Source organism: Phalacrocorax carbo, chromosome 1, assembly GCF_963921805.1.
Source record: "Phalacrocorax carbo chromosome 1, bPhaCar2.1, whole genome shotgun sequence".
NCBI classification, from domain to species: domain Eukaryota; kingdom Metazoa; phylum Chordata; class Aves; order Suliformes; family Phalacrocoracidae; genus Phalacrocorax; species Phalacrocorax carbo.
In genome coordinates, this window is record NC_087513.1 from 194,148,577 (window position 1) to 194,171,852 (window position 23,276).

The 23,276-nt window shown below is 43.8% G+C and overlaps 1 protein-coding gene and 1 long non-coding RNA gene across 12 annotated transcripts in view; one reads left to right on the plus strand and one right to left on the minus strand.

The window, feature by feature from the left end:
* LOC135311537 (uncharacterized) overlaps positions 1–13,103 on the minus strand; it is a 58,409-nt gene extending 45,306 nt beyond the window's left edge. For all 5 annotated transcript variants that reach the window (XR_010371182.1, XR_010371181.1, XR_010371180.1 and 2 more), the window contains exons 1-2: positions 12,963–13,103; positions 9,216–9,297 (exon numbers count right to left, since the gene is read on the minus strand). This is a non-coding gene — a long non-coding RNA (uncharacterized LOC135311537). The remainder of the gene's footprint in view (positions 1–9,215; positions 9,298–12,962) is intronic.
* Positions 12,682–23,276, plus strand: part of KATNAL1 (katanin catalytic subunit A1 like 1) — a 42,374-nt gene continuing 31,779 nt past the window's right edge. Inside the window, exons 1-4 of one of the 7 annotated variants that reach the window (XM_064441070.1) lie at positions 12,682–12,976; positions 17,612–17,765; positions 21,100–21,183; positions 22,121–22,296. In XM_064441070.1, coding sequence (XP_064297140.1) covers positions 22,135–22,296 — 162 coding nt within the window. In that variant the 5' untranslated portion in view covers positions 12,682–12,976; positions 17,612–17,765; positions 21,100–21,183; positions 22,121–22,134. Of the gene's footprint in view, positions 12,977–13,335; positions 13,465–17,611; positions 17,766–21,099; positions 21,184–22,120; positions 22,297–23,276 lie in introns of those variants that run through there. The other 6 variants (XM_064441063.1, XM_064441068.1, XM_064441064.1 and 3 more) reach the window with 6 other exon arrangements.

The following is a 23,276-nucleotide window of genomic DNA, read 5'->3' on the forward strand; positions in this document are numbered from 1 at the left end:
CAGACATGGCAAAACCCTTTGGGAATGTGGCCGCTGAAGCAACCACGACTTCATTAGACTTGCTCAAGATGCCCTCTAGCCTAGACCTTTCACCTCATTTAATGGTTTCTTGGCCTTAAGCCCTTATAATTCTGAAATGAAAAAAAAAATCTCTTTTGACTCCTGTTTTCAAGCCAGGGCTTTTTGATTTGGAACACTGCATTGAAGTCTGTGCTACTGATTGATTTCAGGTTTATTATATTTTCCCCTTTGAAACATGCTACAGTTAAAAAAAAAATCTGTACACTTTGTCGTTTTTCATGTAACCCTTCCCCCGCCCCCCCCCCCCCCTTTTTTTTTTCAATCTTAGCAAATGCTCAGTCTTTTCCACTTCAATAGCTTGAAATTCTCCCCTGGGAGCCCTAAGCTCTTTAAATATTTTTAGGTTGCCAGATTTCTTATGTTCTCTCTCCAGGAAGCCAATTTTGTTTCTAAGCTCTTGAGAGTAGTCCAGCTTCATCTTTTGCGCACTCACTGCATCACAATAAAATGCTGCCTAATTGCTGCCTCAGCTGAGTCCCAAAGGTGCTGGAGTTTGTCTCTAGGCTACAGTTGTGGACAATAAACTCTTCTCAGACTGGAGTTAAGCCTTTTTATTATTTAAATCTGAGTCATGTAAAATTAGTTTACTAGCAAGTAACCCACAAAGATCTAGTATGGAAAGAAACTCCCACATATTGTTTTCCAAAACGAGAGAGAATGATCAGATATTAAGATTTGCAAGCAGCTCGTAATACAGGACGTAACAGAAAGACCAACATTTAATTCAGCCAAAAAGACAGGAGAATGTTTCTGTGAGCCTAGGAGTTACTCTCAGACCTCGCCTGTTTGGTGTTCTTTAGCTTCAAATTGACACTGGCGGTACGAAAAACACTTTTTTTCTCTAGCTTATCCATAACCTGAAATACCTATGAAAGAGGAAAGGCAGCTGTAGATAACAAACACCAGATGAGCAAGAGCTTTCCGTTCTCAGTCGAGCACAACAGCCAGAGGATTCAGTGAGCATTTTGCTAGAAAATCATCATGAATATACTAAGACTGGGTGGCCGCACCTCCATCAAGCTTGAGAAGACCCCTGCAGCAAGGGACAAATGGACATTACAGGGAGTGAGAATGAACAAATCCTCTTTTTCTCACCAGGACCATATTCAGCCATCCTCAACAGCAGAAGACGACATCTGTACACTGCATACACAGCCATTTTATCCCTTTGTGTTCCTTTTTTAATCTATATTTTAAAGTGTTTATATTTCTGTGGTAAAATATGGCTTATGACAATAGCGCATACTCCACAGATATAAGTAGGAAGACTTATTGATCATTTTTTGAGACTCATTCCTTAAGACAGCACTTGCTTTGGGTGCATGTGGCACTGTGTACCCAAATCCACAGTCTTAATTAGGCAAAAATGAAGCTGGAAGAGAACTCTAGATTTTCTCAAAACAGTTAGACTGTCCTTTAATTAGAAAAGGTCAGACATGACAGCAGAAACCTGACACAGTCTTTGCAGTGGTGTTGGCAGCACACCTGCAACCTGGGAGGCTGGTGAGCAAGGACAGCACACGTCCACGTCAGGGCAGGCCAATTCAAACAGCTCTTCGTATGGCTCCTTTAGTCAGCACAGAGTGCGTGCATAACAAGCAGATGGATCCATCTGCAGTAACTGCAAGGAGACTGTTAACCACACACCATACGCTCACTGTGCAGAGACCCCTCCTGTTGCTGGGGTCTCTCATTCCTCATTTAGATTTGTCTTGATCACTTCTTGAGAAAGTAACGGCAGACATGGCGTGGACTGCAGAACCTTCCTTACTAATTGTGACGCATAAGGCAGGAAGGATGCGCAGGTCTGAAGTCGATTTTGGCAGGCAGCAGTTAGAAAAGCTAGGATGCAATTTCAGCCTTATTCAGATCAATGGGAATTTTGCCACTGATGTCAGTGGGACGAAGACTTCGCTCCACATGTCTGCCTGTAATCTGAGAACATGTATTCTGCAAGTCCTGGAGACTCAGTGAAAACGGGACCCCACAGAGTTCATCTTAGATTCATTGTTTGAAATAAAACTACGTGGATTCTTTGTGCCCTTTTTACTTATCTGTAAAACAAGTATGATAATGCTTTGAGTGCTAAACAATACAAGGTGTGTAGGAAGACATAGTATCTTTTATTAGGCCAACTGATATAGTTGGCAAAAAACAGGCAAGCTTTCAGGCTTGTCTGAAATACTTTGAGACGCTCTGATGGAAGGTGTTCGAGCTGTGCAAGGGATCATTAAATTACATTCTTCCTCTCTCTGGAAATCATTTAGTGATATTTCAAAGAAAAGATGCTGTACAGAAATAACTGATTTCTATTGCAAGTGCTGTCTGTAGCTAAATATCTTCCTTCCTCTCTCTTTATGAACTAATGTAAAGAAAAATATGTTTTAAATTAACATGTTAAGAATAATTTTGTGGTATAATTTATCATCCTGTGAAATGTTCTGTGTTAAGGGTAACTCACAAGATCCTTAAGCCTAGTTCAGTATGCACAAACAAAATGGCTAGATTTAACACTTTGTGGAAATTATGAAGGTATCACGGTAAAGAAACTAGAAGGCATGGAAGCTCTGTGGAAATGGCAAGTGAAAAAAAAGGCAGGCATGAGTCAAAAACTACATTACACTTGTAAACACTGCCTAACAAGCTCCCAGATTTTCACTATTGAGTGTGGGCATCATGCCTTTGAAAGCTGTGAACCAGTTAGTGTCCATAAAAGTGACAGAAACAACCAAACACTTAACCCCTTCCTCTACCCAATTTACTGGGAAGGACAAAATGAACTGGGCATGCTCACTGGAAGTTAGCCAGGGGTGACAGACTAACAGCATTACGCAAGATATATCAGTGCCATCATGGAGTCAGTGGACCAGAGGTTATGGGGGGCCGTGAAGGGGTAGGTGAGGGAAGGTTTAACTGTACATAGATCCTACTAGTATCACTTTACTAGTACTTAAGTTCAGTGTCAAGACAAAAATGATGTCAAGAACAGAGAAAATGGGGGGAATCTTTAAATATGTAAAAAGTAGTTGCAAAGACAGACGAAATAAACTGTTGTCTGTGTCTGTTAGAACAAGCAATGGGGATAAATTGCAGCAAAGATTTACATTAAACCACTAGATAACTGTCCAGGATTAAGGAAAATTAAGCATTGGTATAGACTGCTTAGCGAACTGGTGAAACTTTCATCACTGGAAAGTGTCAAAAATGGCTTACATAATCATCATCAAAAGTTTCACTACTGCTGATCGTCCACTGAGGTGGAGAACAGACTTGGAGATTCATCTGAGAAAGGTTACAGTGTGTGACCAGGCTTTGCTGGATGCATTCTCTTTTTTTCCCCCTGGAAGACATTGTTGGAGGTTCTCTGTTTGTGTGAGATTTTGTGATGCATTCCCCTGAAAATATTTGTGTAAGACCAGAGGGGCCGTTTATCTTCTGAAGTGCCTGTTCCTTTCCACTGATCACAGATGCAGTCACAGATGACTGGCTTGATGTGGACACCTACTTATTGAATCCTTAAAGTCAGACAAGACAATTCCCATCCTTAATGACAAATCTAATATATTCCTAGATATAACACTCAAATTTCCATTATTCATTCAAACTATAATTATTTGTGCATGTATGAGGTGGCACCCATAACACATAATCATAATGTTATTTATTGTCCTGTATTAGTAATTTTATCACATTATACTTAGATGCCATATGGTGCAATGAAGAATGTAATGAAGGTTTCCTATGCAATGGATGGAAAGCTTGTACACAACAATTAATATAATCTACTCCACTTTTGCATGCTATTCCTACTGAGACTATCACTGAACTGTATGGTGTCTCAGGAAGGAGAATTTTATTTTTAGATCTAAGAGCCAGCCAAAGCTCTGCTGAGTTGCAGGTACAGAGCTACTAACTAGGAATGTAAGCAGCTTTATTTCAGCAGTATGTTTGAAACACTAAGATGCTTCTGATATATGGTATTAACCACCTCTGTTTTCAAATTCTGTATACAATTAAAATAAGTACTCAGATAATCTGTAGGCACTTAATGTGTTTATGTTGTACTCACTCCACCAAAGGACTAAAACTGGGCACTTAAGACATGTCTACACTATGTCCTACTCTGAGGTCCAGGGAACAAGCCTGAGGACCCAGTTGCCCTCTCTGCTTAATTGTTAGCTCTCTCCTGGGGACCTGCTTAGGTACATCCTATTGATTCAAGAAAAGGCACGGATCTTGGATAAGTTCACACTCAGGATTCCCCCCAAAATGGCAGTAAGGCCAAGAACATTATATTTGGCTCCTTCAGACCCATGTTAGTCTTTCCACGCTATTCCCACAGGCTCTGCAGTCTTTCAAGTGCAGAGAGGGGACACCACAAGATGCACATATGAGATCCAGGGTAGACGACTGCATGGTGTGGACAGAGCAGTCTGTAGTAGTGCGAAGCAGCTTGGGTGTGAGCCAGTGTGCACCACTGAGCCTTGGGATGGAAAACTGCTACCTCTCTTGTGTGGATAAAGTCTTTGGAGCCACTTGCAAATAATGGCACAGGGAGTCTGCCCATATCAGCCAGCACTGCACTGAACAGTGGTGCTGGAGGCTGCTTTTGTAACGTAGAAAGGTCCCAAGGACTGTCTTAGTAGGAGGGGGAATTTTTTGGTATTTCAGCAAAACAGAAAACCAGTATACAAACGGCAAAGGTGACAAGGAGAAACAGCACAGGATCACCTTCTCCATCTTGAGAAAACTGTAGACTATTATTCTACTGCGCTTTTGGAACAATTTTTTAAATAACCTTTGTTCTTCTTTTGTAACCTATAATTATGGAACCTAAATCTTGTATCTTCATATGCACAAATACCCTCATCATACATTTATTTCTCCACTGTAAAATGATGTGAAGATTTGAGGCTCTGTGCTGGTTCTGGCTGTGATAGAGTTAATTCTCCTCATAGCAGCTAGTACAGGGCTGTGTTTTGGATTTGTGCTGGAAACAGTGTTGACAACATAGGGATATTTTAGTTACTGCTGAGCAAGTGCTTACACAGAGCCAAGGCCTTTTCTGCTTCTCACCCCACCCCACCAGCGAGTGGGCTGGGGGTGCACAAGGGACTGGGAAGGGACACAGCCAGGACAGCTGACCCCAACTGACCAAAAGGATATTTCAGACCATATGACGTCATGCTCAGCATATAAAGCTGGGGGAATAAAGATGGGGAGATGTTTGGAGTGATGGCATTTGTCTTCCCAAGTAACTGTTATGTTTGATGGAGCCCTGTTTTCCTGGAGATGGCTGAACACCTGTCTGCCCATGGGAAGTAGGGAATGAATGCCTTGTTTTGCTTTGCTTGCATGTGCGGCTTCTGCTTTACCTGTTAAACTGTCTTTATCTCAACGCATGAGTTGTCTCACTTTTACACTCCTGATTCTCTCCCCCTTCCCCCTGGGCAGGGAGTGAGCAAGCAGCTGTGGGGGGCTGAGCTGCCTACTGGGGTTAAACAATGACAGACGCATTTTGTAACTTCATTACATTTAAAAATGCATCGAGCATGCAAATTAAATGCAACACTTCCCTGCTCCCCCTTTTTTTCTTTTAAGGTGATATGAAGAAGTATTTCAATGAGGGTATGCTGCATAGCCTGTGGGTGGGATTCAGCCGGCCAAATGTAGAAATGTCATATCTAATATGAATACCTCATACAGTTCATATGAAGCACCATCTAAAAGGCCAGATTTTCCAATAATTTTGAAAAGAATCTAAGGCAATGAGCTTATGTGCAGATGTCTGCACTGTAAACATTCACATTAGGTAAATTGCATTCAGTGTGTCTGTTGAAACATTAGCAGCTTTTGGTGGGGAACTTCTTAAGCTACTCAAACTTGATTGCGTTTGCTCTGTTAGTGGAAACACCATGATTTTAGGTTCATTTATAAAGTTTAGCTTACCTTTTCATAGTACATTTGTAAATCCTATAAGTTATTTTGTTTAAATTATGACCATTTTTACACGGATAACAGAGATATAAGGCTAGATTATCTCTTACAGTGATGCAAACCATAATAAATTTCCATGGTATTTGTGAAACTGTAATGGTATAAATATCATGTACTAGAACAGAATGTTGCTTAGATGCAAGACTCAATCTCCTTAACTTACATCCCGAAGTTGAATTTATCTTTTTCTTGGTGGCACAATTGGCAAACAGGTCCCCGAGTTCAACAACTCATTTCTGTCTCCTGCTAAAGCTTATCACTTCCTCAGGTATGCAGGCTTAACTGTTTACAAGGTCATGCAATAAACCAGATCAGAGACATGATCTAGATTAAAAGTAACACGTTCTTTCTCATGGTTTCTTTTAACCCAGATGATTTCATCAACCTAGTTGACAGTGCCACCACACCAACAGCTGTACTAGCACAAGCGACAGTGATACTCAAAAACAGAGGGCAAGAACAAGTGTTGAGGGGTGGAGACCAGTTAAGGCAGTTTTGTTGCCAAAAAAAGATGCAAAGAATAGCACAGAACAACATTCAAAGTTTAAGAGGCTCCTCCAGATGATAATTCAGAGCAGAAGCCTAACTAACAGTCTGAATTGCTCTCTGGAGGAGCCTCTCTCACTCCTTCAACTATGCAAGGCATCTAGGGAGACAAGCCTCCTAATTTAGGCATCTAAGTTAGATGTTCAAATGTAGGCAGTGAATATTCCCCCTGAGAATGTGAATGGGATGTTATAAAAATTTAAAATATGTTTAACCAAAGCTGTGATACCAATGTCTGTTCTTTTATGAGATACTGTTCTTTGTGCCACTGACCCTCTAATGACACAATCATGTTTCTCATTTATTAGATAAATGAACAGCATTAACAAAACACACATCATCCAAATATATTCCAAATTTTGAAGTTAAAAAAAAAGATTCCAAATTTTACTTTCAAAATATGAACCAGATTAAGTTGCTCACATGGAAACCACTGCATGTTCTCTATAGTAATCGCTTCAGGGGACCGGAAAGGGAAAAGAGATTCTTCAGAATGTTCACCGGCATATCTTATTCAACTTTCTTGCTCCCCTTAAACATTTTTTTAAAGTTTTCAGTTAGGAACTTTGGCTAAACTTTAATCTGTAATTACATCTTGTCATTTACTATGTTGCTCCTACCTACTCAGAACTTTTTACACATTCAGTGATGGGGGTTTAAGAAGTTATCGGTAAGTTACAGAAATTGTTCTTCCAATGCGGATGCATGGCCTCCGGCGTGCTTACCTCCTGCCCTGCAGAATCTCAATACTTAGGCACAAACCAGAACACAAATTTTCAGGGAATCTTTCTCCAACATAACCATCTTCATTGCCATTGATCACAGCACTGTTCAAAGGACTGTTCGAGACAGTCCTGGAAAGGATTACCGATATGTTAAAGAATGCTCTTTAAACATAGCTATCTTCTGTCCTGGATGAATGTGTTTACAAGAGTGGATTTTTAAAGCCAATTCATCTTCTAATATCTCATACTGCAGAATTGGAACTAACATGCCTAAGAAATCAAAAACACTGGGCAAGCCATTAATATGTATTAGACTGTGCTTTGTTTATTCTAGTGGTTTGGGCATCTAAACAGTGTGTGCAAAAAGCTGCCCTTTTAAGTCAGAGAAATATCTACAGGGAATAATATATACCAGCATGACTTAAAATTAATGGCTATGCCTGAATTAACAGGCTCAACTGATGTAACTGTTTGGTTCAAAGTATCAGAGCCTAGTATCCTATGGTTTTGTATCCATTTCCACTTAGCCCTCATCCCTTCAATAAAACAGCTGCCTATGGGTCATACATGGTATTGCAACTTTGCACAGAAGTGGGTGCTGCAAGTAGCAGTAAGCATGGAGCTATCAGTCATTTTATGCATGCAGACTGGGAAGCTTGCTGCCAGATGAAATCTTTAACAGCTAAGTTCTGCCTACCTTGTGCTCAGTAGGGGCACCAGCTGAACCCACCTTTTCTACCATGCTACTTACTACGAAACTAAAAGGAACTGAGTTACCATGAAGACCTCCAGGCTTTTGTAAATGTAGTTGAAATTGGCCAACGAGGTTCCAAATTACTGCAGTAGGACAGACAGCATGCAATTCCAGAAGTGTCACATCTTTAGCAAACCAGCCTAAAATTCACACCCTACCACGAAAGAGTTACACTGCCCAACGTTTTTGGGGTTTTTTGCTTACTTGTGCATCACGGGAGATTTCCTCTCATTTGTCAACCCTAGCAGACAGATTAAGGGAACTTTGCCGCTTGATACTTGTCTAGTGGTCTGCCACAGGACTGAGATGATGTGAATAAACTTTTCTTTCCCTGTCCTGGTTTTCACTTAACAGTTGCAGACACACAGCTCCCTAGGCCTGACTCTACTTTTCTGAGGTTTCTAAGTCTTCCTCTCTGCTTTGACTACTGTAAGCTCCATTGTTATTCCTTCTCCAAAGAGTAATGCTCCAACATATGCAAAATGCTTCTGCATGTTAAGTATGTACAGAAAAGAAACACAATAGCCTAGTTCCTGTTAATTCTTCTAACTTCTGTCCACAGACTCAAAGTAGAACTACTGGTTTTTTAACCTACTGTGGGCTTGCTTCAACCCATCTCAAAGATCTGCCTTCTCTTCTACTTGTATTTTCCATTAATCTGACATTGGCTTGTTCTTCATAATTTTAATCAATCTAGTCATAACGGCCATGACAGCTTTATCTCTCTGTGGCTCTAACAATGTAGCAAACACATTAGGAGGGACACCACTCACCTACCTTTAGGAATCTGCAGTGCAAACACTTATATTTATGCTGATCAGCTAACTCTGCTATAAGCACTGGAAAAAATGAAACATATTCAGGGCACAGTCCACCTTCGTTGAAGTGGGAATTGCATCCCCAAAGTACCTCTCTCTCTACCATGAAAAAACTTAGAGGAAAGCTAACTCAGAGGCAAAGCTCTAGAAGACAGATGTCTACGTTTGGCCAGATAAATACAAACATGTCCATTCTTACTCTCACTTTCTGGCTCAACTGAAATCTCATTTGAAAATCAAGTGCCTTCCCTTGAACTCTTCTCTATTATCAATTAATAGCATTTTGAGATATACCTTGTGTGAAAGATGTTGACTAAATCCTTCTGTGTTGCCACTCCATCACAATTTCTCAAGGTTCAGACTCTGAGGTTCTCTCCTAGGAAAGAAATTGGTGGATGTGTCACACCGATAAATATAATTCCATGAAAATATCTACGCAGAAGAACAATTACTATGTGTGCATGAAAATTAAGTGTATGTCTACTGATGCCTTTACTGTGTTGTGCATAACTTCCCTTGGAAGGTTAATGTCCATGAATATGTAACATGCGCCTTCTTTTCCCTATTGCTTCCCTATTGTTTTTCACCTTCCATTATTACAGCATTTCTGAACGTAGCCTGTAAGACCTTTGGTAAAGGGTTATGTTTGCATGCGAGCATTAAAGATTATTATGAAGGCACAATAAATCCTGTAGTCTAGTTAAATATCCTTGCAAGGGGAAGGGAAGACAAAAGCAAAGGGCAGTTCATAATTCACACATATCTCATATGTTTTCAGCCTCCTCCCGCAGAACTTTTGTGTGTGGGAGGAGGTTACAAATGAAGCTCTCTGCTACTCTGTGCTGAAAGCCTGTGCCAGCCATCTGAGTTAGACACAGTCTATGGAATTTATGTAACGATAACCAAATCAATTCAGAAACCGGTTTTGTTAATCTGACACAGACCCTAAGAGTGGATAGCTTTAAACTTATCTGACAGTGTCTGCAATTACTCTAGCTGAAGAGATGCTTTTGAACCAAATCAAATGTTCACAGCAAAAGAGTTACATTAATTTATATCTGCTTCTGATGGAACTGACTAGAATAAATCAGAGAGAGAGGGCACACAATCAGCTCTGCTGGCAGATTTGCAGATCGCTGGAAAGGGGCACGATAAGTCTCTGGGGTTTGGCTGTGAGTAATGCTCTCCTCCACCAACACAGCTGGGGCCCGCCTAAGCACAGCCGCCGACACCCGCCGACATCACATCTTATCCAGAACTGCTAGGTTTATAGCCTCTATCAAAAAATAGAAAGATGTAAGACGTGAGAATATACTTATAGTAGAACAAGTTTGGGTGGCTTAAGGTGTGACACCCTCTCCCAGCAATTTCTTACCTTATCCTTGCCTGAGATTACTGCCTCACAGCAGCTGGTGGAATAAAACACATGCACTAGGCCCAGCTGCTTCAATACAGGGTCCAGCAAATGAGCTTGAACTGCTGATAAAGATGACTTTAATGTCATATTTTGTATTAAAATGGATTAGAAACATTAGTGTTTTCCAATCCAAGGACTTGTGGAGGCAGGAACCTTCAGTAAGGAGGCAGAATAGATGGTCAAGGAAGCAGTATGTTTTGCATCACTCCAGCCACATTTGCTGGAGTTCGTGTGACCGCGGCAATAGGAAAGGCTATGAAGGTTCACACTCATGGCGGCCATTCTTTTGCCTTGTTAACAAGTTTATGAACTTCTGATTGTCTGGCTGGACTAGATGATCTCCTGAGGTCCCTTCCAATGTGAACTATCCTATGATCCTTACATATACCTAGTGTGCAGGGCTGGGAACCTAGAGATGTGGTTCTCTTCCTGCTGGCCCAGTCACTCCACAAATCTTGGCAAACTGTGTAGACCAACGCTTACTAAACTTTCTCTCTGAGAGGTCCAACTAGGGTGACACTGGTATTGCTCTGGTGTTGAGCAACTACTTTTCAAAGGGAGGTCAGCAGTAGTAGGGGTATACTACGCCACTAGGAAGCAGCCCCACTTGACTCAAGGATTACCAAAAAAGGGATGGGGGAAAAAATATCCCAAACCAAGCAAACAGAGATTACAACTAAATAACCAACCTTCTCTGTGTCACCATTTCCTCGCTGGGGGATACAATCCTCAGGCAAAGCAGTTAATGTGTTGCCTAATGTGATAAGGGGTATATAGTCTTGTGAGAAGGGATATTATGGCAGTGCTGGGAGCAGGCTGCTTACGATCTGCTGTCCCCAAGAAGCATTGAGCTCTGCAAGGTCTGCACAGCATCTATGCTTTTGGGTATGTGAAAAAACCAGCAGGAATTGATGTTATGGGCAGGCAAGTTTGAAGAAATCTGGAAAAAGGGGAAGCCAAGGTTGCAGCTGTTATGAATTCATCACGATTTTGGCCCCAGTTCTAAAATACTCACAAAGGCATAAGAATCTCCACATGATTTTGAGGGAAGCAAGATCTGTAGATATGAGTGACACATTCACACATGCTGTGTCGTTTAAGAGGCATACTGAGCTTTTAGTTTCAATCCCTGCTCTTTCACTTGTGTCAGTTAACATTTCTGAGAACCTTATTGTGAGATACAACCTCATGCTGCTACCTTAGGGTAACTACAATCGACATTTTCCGAAGAAATCACGTGTCATTACCAGGAACAATCACAAGATCATCATCAGTGGGACACTCAGAGCTGTCACAAGGCAGTTCCAGCAGTAAGGACTCACTGCAGTGGTGCAGCTGCACACAGAAACGCAGCTCAGATCCGCTGGGATCTCAATGGGCTGCTCCTGCCTCCGTGTCTCCTCTGCATTCTTGAGCCTGCAGCAGTTCCTAGTTCAGGAACTTGATCCATCTGAACTCTGGTAATTTTTTTGAGGGGCGTAACTGGCTTTTCACCGGATCAGAGCCCAGGCTTGCCTTGCCAGATGGCAACATAAGCATTATTGCCGTGTAAATAACAGACAGAAAAGCAAAGCCATGATCAGAGAGGAAGGCAGGACTGCCCCTTTTGGTGGCAATGCAGACACAGGCTGGCTTGCATTAACTGTGAAACGACATCCTTACAGAGGTTTATAACCGCATTGCTCCCCTCGCAGGAGACCAGGCTGTTCATACTAACTGAGATGCAGGCTTCAGAAATGCTAGGTAACATTTGCCCTCAGCAGAGGATACAAACTGGGTGTGCCGTCCCGTGAGGCTGCCCGTGATCCCCAGGTATTGCTTTGGTCCGAGGAACTGGCAAATCTCCCGATCTGTTCCTTCGCTGTGATATAAGAGGAATGAAACCTGCTAGCCAACACGGTGTTGAGCCCCCTTCTGCGTGCCCACGCAGGACAACTGCACATTTTCCCTTTCCTAGCCTTAGCTTTAGGAAAAGCTTAGCTTTACCTTTAGCCTCAGCTGAAGCGGAAACAGATGAGGTTTGTATTCTGAGCGTGTTCATCCACTAAACGCTAAATACAGACGAAAGGCAGCCCCCAAGGACCAGCGGACGCTGCACGGCCGGCCCTCGGCAGCCAGCCGGGACGAGGAGGGGTTTGCTCTTGCGCTTACACCCTCCTCCCTAGCCGGGGACTGCGCCACTTCAGCTCCGGCCGTGGCGGGCTGGAAGGGAGAGGCTCCGTGCCTGCCTCCAGCCGGGATGTTTAATACCGGGACCTCCCAAGGACTGCCAGAAGGAAGGCTTGGGCGGCGGCGGGGGCAGGCGGCGCCCGCGGCCATCCTCGGCGTTTCCCTTTGTTAAGCCCGCCGGGAAAACCACACCCTTTCCCCCCGGCCAGGGCAGCGCCCGGGGCGCTCCGGCGGCCGCGGCCCGGGGACCCGGCGGCCTCCTGCCGGGGGCGGGGTAGCGGGATGCCGCCCCGACCCCTCCCCGCCGCAGCCGCCGCCGCCATGGCAACCACCCGTCGCCGCGCGCGCGCACCCCCCCTCCGTGCCTCTCCCCCCCCCCTCCCCTCCTCCCCGGTCTGACGGAGCAGAAGGACTGCGCCCCCCTCCCCGCGCCGCTCCCGTCCGCGGACACGCACCCCGGCTCTCCCAGGTAACGGCAGAGGCCCGGCTACAAGGCGCGGCCCCTCACGGCGCTGCCCGGGGCGGGCGGCTCGGACCCAACGGCCGCCCTCCCGGCCCCGGCGCCGCTTGCCCATCCCGCCGCGCTGAGGGAGGCGGGGGCGGCGGGGCGGGGGCGGAGGGTGGGGGGGGGTTAGCGGCGGGAGAGGCTGGCGGAGGGCAGCCCCCCCCCCCGCGGAGCCTGCCGGGAAGTGTAGTCCTGCGGTCCCTGCCGGGCGCTGGGCGCTGAGGGGGGGGCGGCGAGTGGGAACTACAAACCCCAGTGCGCTCGGCTGGGGGGGAGAGGGGGTAGATGGGCACCACGGCTTTGCCCCCGCTGGAGAGCGCCGTGAGGAGGGGGAGGCTCGCCCTGAACGAGGCGGGGGAGACGACTCGTCACCCCCGAACCTCCTCTAAGGGGATGGCGGGGCCGGAGCGCTGTGGAGGGGGGTCCCGGGTGCCCCTTCACCGCAGCCGGGGGTAGGAGCGAGGGGGTGGGCGCAGGGGCGGGTGCGGAGGGCGGGAGGGTGCGGGAGGAGGGGGAGAAGTATGCCGGCGGAGGGGTATGCGGCAGGCAGGGCTCGGTGGCGGGGCGGAGGGGCGTGCTGGTGGGTAAATGGCTGCAGAAGGGGAGGCGTCTTGCAGGATGAGCGAGCGCTGGGGTGGGGGCGTGCGGGAGAAACCCGGGTGGGTGGGTGCACTTAGGGGGTGCGTTGTGGGGAGATGGATGGCGTGTGGATGACTCTGCTGGAGGATGAGGAAAGGGGCGCTTGGGAACGTAGGTGGATGGATGAAAGGGGAGAGATGTGCTGGAGGAGGAGTGGCCGAGCAGATGCGAGGGGAGGGCTGTGCCGGAGGCAGGGTAGGCTGGAGGCTGGGGAAATGGATACGGAGGAGGCGACGGTCAAAGAGAGCCGGGAGCGAGGGGCCCTGGGAAGCCTCTCCAACCCAGTTAACTTAATGGTCTGCACTTCCACGTGCCCTACCACACTTAGGCTCTGTTGAGCTTGATGCACTAGGGGATCTTTATACGAGCAGACACAGCGTTACTTTTTAAAATAATTTTGTTTCATTTCTATTGTGCCCACGTTTCTCTCATGTCAGTATTGGTCTCTTTTTCCCTCTCCATTTCCTTCGATGACAGTTCTAGTGTTATCCTTTATCTTGTATTCTCCAACAGGCACGGGGGGGGTGGGTAAAATTACAGTTCCTGCTCCATATAATATTTATGATTGATATATTAGAAGGAGTTGTTTTTTCTTCCTGAAAATCTGTATCTTAAAAGCATCAGTGCACTAGTCCTCCTTGTATATGAATATTGAATGTCTATTCCTAATAGTTTTAAATGTCACAGAGATGGGTTCCCTTCCAATGGATGTTTGATTTTTATTGCAGTTGCAGGTTTTTGGGCAGTTTCTTTTTGTTCTTTCTACCCACCCCCATGTCAGACGCACCCTGGGCAGGCTTAGGCTTCTTGCAGCTCCTGGTACTTAGCAGGCTGCAGAAGTGAACATCGCTGCTTCCAGGGTGCTTTGTTCTTGGAGATTTGGGCTTTTGAGCAGGTAATGGAGAGGAATGGATTCTGCCCTGATCTAATCACAATCTCAAGATACTCAGAAAAGTAAATGGAAGACAAGGACACAACAGTAGGCCTTTATCTTGTTTGCTGTGTAAAAAATTGAAAAACAAACCAAGCTGATTCTTCTGGGGATGAGCAGAGAAATTGGAAGACTTGATGTCTGTAGCACTAACAGCAATATGCATATAAATGTATATTTTAAAAAATAGATACTGTTCTTTAGATCAATTTTAAAAAGCAAAATGCTAATAAAAACCCCCATACATTCATAGTCCTAAAGAGCCAATTCTTTGAAATTCAGAGGGGAATTCTAAAGGTGGAAAAGTATCCAGGCCTAAATTCTGACCTTATGAGTCAGGGTTATAAACACATGTGTGAGTCCATTAAACCTGCAATTATTCATGGAAAGTTTATCTGGGTTGCAGATTGGCTGCGCTAGGAATGTAGCAGCACCAGAACTGAATCTTTGTGGAACTGACTATGGTCTGGCAGGGCCGTGAGCTGCAGCGCTGTGGGAATGTGGATATGCTGTATCCCGGGCCAGGTGCAGAAGCAGTTTAACTGCCTTTCTTGGCAAGAGCCCAACCTAATAAACACTTAGAATGCAAGCTGGCTCTGCGCAGACCCATCTTGGGAGCCTTTGGTGGCACATTTGCTCTACCAGAAGTGCGTACACGTGTGATGTGCAGAGAAGCAAGTGGCTCCACAAAGGGCCAGGGGGATTATTGATTTGGGCTGAGTTCCACTTTGTTGAGCTCCAGACAGGCCCTGCAGAATCCTTCAGGTTTTTCAGCCCTGCATCCTGTCAAAGGAGGGATCAGTCACCTCAGGGCTGGTGCCATGGGCTTGGGTTTGGTGTGGTACTAATGCCAGAAGCCCTGGACACTGTGCTGGAGAGGAGAGAGACGTGTGGAGCGAGCCTGGATCCAGCAGGGCTAAGATGGAGGAGAAGCTAGAGAGCCTCTTGCTGCCTAAACTGCATGTGCATGGAGCTACACTCCCTAGAGAGCCCCATAGTGTTTGCGTTAGCTATTTTCATTTTTTATCCAGCCTAGCTGATGAACACCTCGTTATCCTAAATAATAGAGATGTGATTGTATGGACGGGCCTGAAGCTGGTACATGAGGTGTTCCGGAGAAGAATATATTTTTTTGTAGTCAGTCTTGGGAACAGCACAGCGATCTCTGATTCTCCTTGTTTTAGTTCTTCAGCAAATTGTAGTTCAAAGGCTTTGCAAATGGCCATTTCATTCTCCAGGCTGCTTTCTGTTCAGTGCAATAGTGTATTATCTCTAATTAAAACACTGACCAACTGTTTAGTGGTTTCTTATGTATTTGTGCTTACTGTTAACTTGTGATGAATGTCGTTATTTCATTTGAAGATTTTTTTTTCCACTTGCATTTAAAGTAACCTTCAACTCTTTGTTTCAAGTTAGCTCTCAGAAGTTTCCACACAAGAATAGTTTGAGGCCCGCGTGCATGCTTCTTCTCCTTCCCACTTCCATACATATTTCCCCATTAACTCCACGTCTGCTATTTCAAACAGCATTTCAGCGCAAAGAAGCCAAAAACCAGTTAACAGAAAGCAGTTAACTGAATTGAAAGATCCCACGGTGCTGGGTTTCCTGGACCACGGTGTGTGTGTATGTTTTATGTGGTGTGTGCGCTGCTTTGAAGTGACATGTCGAAGGGGGAGTGAACACTCCAATGACACCTGCTGCAACCCCCTGTGCCGCTGCTGCGGTTGTAGCCATTCTTGTCGCTGCTGATGCACACAGCAAAAGGAAAATAGAAAAGAGCACTGGCATAGCACACTTCTCGTCTTTGATTCAGGAAGCCATTTAAATGTAGTTTAAATCCAAATCTGCTGGAACTAAGCCACGTTCTTATATTTTTTTTTAACAGGAGTTGTGATCCTGTGAGGTAATGATCATTAGCTTCCACACCAGTCCATAGGACCACAGCTGCAAATTTAAACAAAGCCAAGTTAACAGGGAAAGAGAGATTTGGCTGTGGAACTTGGCAAGGCTTTTGTTTGTTTGTATTTCATCTGACAAAGATCAGTTAAAATGTTGTTTTTGTCATGCAAATGTAATGCCTGATAATTGTCCGCAGCATCAGCGATTGCTTCTGAACAGGGACAGTTTATTAGAAATGAAGACCAGTTGTTTCTGCACCCAAGTCCAAAATAAAAGGGATAGTCTTTCTAAGAGAGCAGGCAAGACTTATTTAAATTTTTTAAAAATAATTGCATTTTTAATAATTTAATCTTAAAAGTCCAATAAAATACATCAAGCACATGAAAAAGAAATACAGTCTTTATTTCAGTCAGAAATAGACTTCTGTAGGCTTCTGGTAGGAATGGCATATGAAGGGAGAAAACTGCTTTTTTTCTTCCTCTGATAATGTTCCAGTTAGTGTTGCAGTTTATGCTTTTCCAGGTAAGGTATTGTCATATTGTTTTATGCCTCTATAGTAAAATAGTTTTAAGTTTGAAGAGAAAATGGAAGATAGGATTGTAGTACTATTTTAAGTGAAAATATAATCGAGGGAGAGGAAGCTGTTCGAAACTGGTCAAAGCTGGCTTACAAAAACAATACGGTCTTAAATGAAGAAGGGCAGGTTTAGATTAATTGTAAGGAAAAGCTTCCAAGCAGTAAGAAGAATTCGAGAAAGGAATAGCTTCAGTTCATTGCTTAGGCTCTGGTAATAGAAATGGGTTCACACAAAAAGTGCATAAATCAAAAAATCAAAACCTATTCACACTGGAATTTGCTTCCTTGCTTTGCTCTGTGTGACAGTTGATCTGTTCTGGGGTTGTGCAGCAGCAAAGGGCCATCCTGGCTTTATTTTGTAGATGTGGAAAATGTATAGTTGTACCTCAGCACTGGATGTTAGAAGATGGTGCCTAATGGCATGGCTCTCTGTCTTGTGACATTAGCTGGGGCTCTTACACTGCATTTCGGGATGCCTGACATCATGCGATGGGGCTGATTTACAGAAAATGAGAAACAGGATTAGTAACCAGTCTTCATCTGTGTATACCCAGGCCTTTCCAGATGTTCAGCTGTCCAGTCAGCAATACTGCACAGCTGCTATGACGTGAGACCATATGTCCAGCAATCTCAGGGAGCTGTGGAAAATTTTTGGTCTGCCTGGGTAAAATTTTGGTCAGAGAAAGACACATGTCCAGAAAAAAACAGGTATGTTATCGCGCTATCAGTGAGGAATTAACAACTGATTTGAGGAAAAGTCTGATTAGCAGGCAGTAAGTAAGGCTTGACGTGACTATTGAAACAATGAGAGTAAAGCAAAAATGAGTAACTGCTCATTTAATGATTGTCATCCATCCTGTGCAAGAGCTGAGTACCTGTGGAGAAAATGGGATGCAGTTGTGTACTGATGGTGTCAAAACACATAGGCATAAAAGAGATGTCTAAAGATGGCAGCGATGCCTTTTGTTCTGGCAGAGTTGCATGTTCAATATCAAGCAATAGGAAAACCCCTGCTGCAGACCCCATTTCTAAGGGAGGACATTTATTGCCTCTGGTAGCACTGGGGTGAGGTTAAGTGGGAGATGGGCTGAAGTGGAACAGTTATCCTGCATTCCTGCTGGTGCTCCACACACGTTTGGAACAGTGCGCTAGCAAGCTGTCCCCCTTTGCCTACCATTCACACAGCCACTGCCTGTGGATATGTCTGTGTGTGTATAATGCTTTAATGTTAAAATAGAGACTGTCTTTTGGATCTTGCTGAATTGTGTGTTGCTTTAGTTCTGGGAGAAAAATTCTTTTCTGACCCCAGATAGGGATCAGCTCAGCCTATGCTCCAAAGAATAGAGATTAATATCCCCTGTGACCTTTTAGCCTAGCTGCTGCAGGGTTTTTAACAAGTGGGCTTGAGACCCCATGTGTGGCAGCTATGCCGACATGAATGTCTGTAATGTCAATGATCCGTGAACTAAGGAATCTCCAAGGATATCTTGACGTGCTGTGGAGCTGTTATGGTCTAGTGCAGGAAAGAACCATGCAATGAAAGAATGAAGAGCTGGTGTCACAAGTAATGTGTAAGTTGTTCTAAATGTACCTGACAACCATTGTCCCTGGCTGTGTATTTACTTAAAAGATGTGGCTGTGATACGTAGGGAAACCAAATATTTAAACAAAACTTCAAACAACAAAAACCAAACAACAAAAGCACTATTTATGACTTCTGTATTTCTGTTCTCTTGGATGTTTGCAATGTTGTATGAACTCTATAATATAATGTAGACCAGGTAATAAAAAACAAGTACATAACATGAAAATGCCCCCACCTAGTTGTGACTGCCTCTTCCTCCCCACCCCTGGTGCTGAAGAGTGGGGTTGTCCAGGAAACAATCCAGGAAGGAATTCCTTCCTAAAAATATTTTTTCCTTAATCTCAGATGTATTTGGTTTGACTTGCTTTGGCTATTCTGAACTAACGTTACCATCGCTGGTGCGTGTAAAAGGTTTGTAGTTTGTTTAAACCATTTTTAGCCATTAGTTTAAAATAGCCAGTCTTTTTGCAGCAGGACCTCAAAGAACTGCCTGGGGGTCAGGGGGAGCACTGATTTAGGACTGAGGTCTACAGCTGCTGTTTCAAACATGTCTCATATGGGTAACGTTATATTCACCTTCTCAAGCTATATTACCTGCTTTGGTGTCTAGGGTAGGTGATAAGTAAAAATTGAAGTGCCTAAATCCAAGAGAAAGATCCAGAGGCTTTTGTCAGCCTAGCTCTGGTGGCATGGACCGCTCAGTAGGTACATATGCGTACATCCACCAGCCTCCCTGTATGCTCCAAATTTTAGTGCCCATTGATGCTTAGAAGCTCTCCAGCGTGACATGCCAGGCATCAAGCTCTTGCTTACGCGTCAGTGTCACCAGCATGAGGCCAGAAACCCCCAGATTCAGTTGATGGAGGAAATGGGAGACTCTCGTTTGGTTTCCCCCTGCAGTTTTAAGACCATGTAAATTTTTCTGCCTCCTGCTTCCCAGCTCCCAGCACTAACCACTTTTCTGAAGTGAGCATGTGTTTGTCTGGCTGCTGCACCTTGCCTCCTGCCAATGGGTTGGGCCAGCCTCCACTAGAGACAAGGGGGTTGTCTGCTCTGGTGATTGGGGCACTCTTCTGGGGATTAAGGGGAGCTCGATGTGAGTTTCAGCCCTCTTAAGGCAAAAGGGAGTTAAATACACACCTGCAGGGTGGGCACTAGCTGTAGTAAACAGATACAATAGATTGCTGAAGTAAGTATGTGTTGTGTTTAATGGATTTCTAGGAATTGAATGCAGGAGTTCCTTAGAAATGTTTTATTTACTCGCTTTTTTGCTACATCTGGGGAAAACCTCCAGAGGTTTGAGAACTGTTTTCCTTATGGGGACAAGCTGGTTGTGTAGCAGATCCTAGCTTGGATGTGTTTGAAGACAGGGCAATGGATTCTGCCCCAGGTGGTGTTTTGTTAATTTATAAGTTGACTCATCAGATCTAAATGGGCTGTAACCTATATTCAGTTCCTATCTTTTTATCCATTTCCAGGCCAGTGCAAGTGATATAATTTTTTCCTATCAGTTATCATCTTCTGTATTTTAAAATTAAATCACCTTAATTGCCATAGAGCTAGAGCTTTCCAATGATGTATCCTGCCCTTCCTCAGCACCAAGAGAAAACAAAATTAGGGTGGCAGCCCGTTCCACCTTAGTTCTGCTGCTTCCCAGAAGTTCATAACAGCCCACGAGAATGATCTGCATGCTGAAATGTGTGGCACGGCATGAGAGCAAGCTAGCCCCCATGCATCTTGCTGTGCTCAGTGAAGTGCCAGCCATGGGGTCACAGCACGTTCTTGCCATCACAGGCTTCTGCCATGTGGAAGCAGTGTGACCTGTGGGTTTAAGTGAGGGTAGCAGGTTTCCTTGGCTTAGTTGCAGGGAGTGGGAGTGAAGAAGTGGTGGAGCAGACCTGGTGTGCAGCTGCAGGCAGCAGTGAGGACCATTAGTTTGGCACAGTTGAGAGGCAGAGTGTGTGCTATAGGCAGCACTGAGGTAGGGTGGAGCGAAGGTTATGTGGTTATATGTTTAACTTATAGTCAGAGGTTTGAATTTTGTGAAGCACAAGGGAATACAAGGGCATAAGCTACCTCCTTCTTAAGGCCATCTTGATCTTGTCTTATCTGTTCTATAAAAACTACTAACATTTTTATAACTCACTAGGATGTAAAAGGTTGTTTCTCCCTGTTCTGGCTTCTCTCTGCTACCGCCTGCTGCTAGTGCATACACCCCGTATCATGGGCTGTCTTCAGCTGTGCAAGCCTGAACTGAACTGTGTGCTGTGCCAGGCCCTGCACCCTGCTCTCTCCCCCTCTGGTTCTATTTCTCCTTCCCTGTTTCTTCTCCACCACCTTGGTCTTGCCAAACTCTCGATGCAGCTAGTGGATGACCCTCCCGAGCTGGCCTCTTCCCCCTTGGTCGATGCAACATTGCGTAGCTATGAATCATAATTTTTTATTTTTGATTTCCAGAAGTTTTTATCTGGGTGAATGTCAGGGACCCCACCCATCCTGAGTCAGAGTACAAGGGAAAGGAACTGATGCTCTTTTTGTGTGGTAAGGACCTAGACTTTGGGTCATTTGGGGTTCAGATAAAGGGGCAGGCACTGCTTCGATCTTGAACATTAACTACAAACCTAGCTGTACAGCATAGCTCACTTTTGAATGTGCGGTTTAATATTGATTTCTTGAATGGTGACTGGGAAAAGGTGGGCTATGAATTTGCCTTAAAGTCATGCTGCGATTTACTACTTGTATAAAAAAGTTAGTAAAATTTGTAAATCTTAAATTGTTTTGGGAACCGGGGGAAGGTTGTACTTTGGGAATCACTGTTTTAAGAAATCTTAAATTTGGATTGCTAACTCTGCCATAAATCCCAAAGTGACATGTTAAATTTAATGAAAAAAATCCAAGTCAGCATGTGGATGTTGGAGTACTTTGAAAGAATATTTAAACGGAATGAGGCTCTCAACTTTGTCTGTAGTAGAGCTGTCATTCAACCGTATTGTAATCTCATTAGGGTGAGGGCTCTTGAAAGTGCTAAGTACAGACTTCCCTGATGCTGGTTGGCACATTTAGGCACGTATGTAATACAACAGTATAAAAAGCAATTTAATGCCTCGTGTGATTTGTGATTCACGGGTTGATGGCTGCTAATATATTGTGGTGATCTACAGATTAGTTTGGCTTGTTAGGTTCAGTGTGGGCAGGGCATTTAATTTTCTTGCATTAATTTAACAGGACTGGGGCCTAAGGCAGCAAAGAAGTAGTGTTTTTTATCACTATAAAAGAGTTACGATTCATGATCTCAAACCTTAGGCTAGTAAAGAGATGCTCCAGAGCTAAATGGTTGAAAAAGAGGGGGACTGGATGGGAATGGGGAGCGGAAAGACACAATTCAGCTATCAGAGAAAAAATAAAACTAAAGTGTCATGGTCTGAATTATTCTACATCATGTAAAATTAATTTTTCTGATGATTATGTTCTCTTTTAGATTTCTGAGGGAAGATGAATTTAGCAGAGATTTGCGATAATGCCAAAAAAGGAAGAGAATATGCACTCCTTGGGAATTACGACTCTTCTATGGTGTATTACCAGGGTGTCATCCAGCAAATCCAGAGACATTGCCAGTCAATCAGAGATCCAGCAATTAAGGGCAAATGGCAACAGGTAGGGTGAAATAAGGTTGTCTTTATTTTATTACTTGATATTTGAAAAACACACTGTGTTTCCCAAACCTTTTAAAATGTGGAGGACGTATATTTCAGTTAAGTTTACAACATTTCTTTTACAATATTTTGTTGATATTTATGGGAAAATAATTTTTGTGATGTGTTCAGAAGGAATCCTTTTGCTCTAATTGAATCAATTTTTTTGTTGTTTTCACTTAGGATGTCTGGTTAATAGCTGGTTTGTTGGTGTGTGATTGCATACTTTGGAAAAACTGTTTTGCTGAAAACTTCCTTTTGCTGTTTTATCTTTTGACCATCTAATGTCCCGTAAACTAAGATGTGGGTGGATGGGTTAGTATCACTAGAATGGTTGTCTGAGTAGCGGTTAACTATATTGCTGCAGTGTGCAAATTTGGATCACGTTTCTAAAAATGCAAGTAATACCCTTAGTTGGAGTCTTGCATCTCCCTGCTAAGCAGAGTACTGTTGAAGCCAAGGAAGTAACCTGCAGGTGAAATGTAAGAACCCCCATTTAGCACTTACAGTATTTAAGGCTTCCTTACATTTTGTGGTCCCATTTTTCATTGCACAAAACGTGTTCCATCAAAAAAAAAAAAAGAAAAAAAAGGAGGATAAACATATAAAAGCATATTCCAGAAGAAAGATTCATGTTACATAAATATTAGGCTTCTAAAGAAGAACATAGCCCCTATAAAGCATGTAGTTTTGCAGTAAGTAGCTGAAGAGATTATTTCAAGAAGAGTTTTTCTAAATATCATATGTTTAAATGATGCTACTTAAAAACAGAATCAAATTTTACCTTTTGATTGCAGCAGGTGCTTTGGTTATGTTTTTGTGCTTAAAACATCTGACACTAACATAGAGTATCTTGTGTCCTGATAGCTACCACACTGTCAGCGATCATTTTGTAATGACAATACTATTCATGGGTGTTTATCATAGAACTGTAGAAGTCTG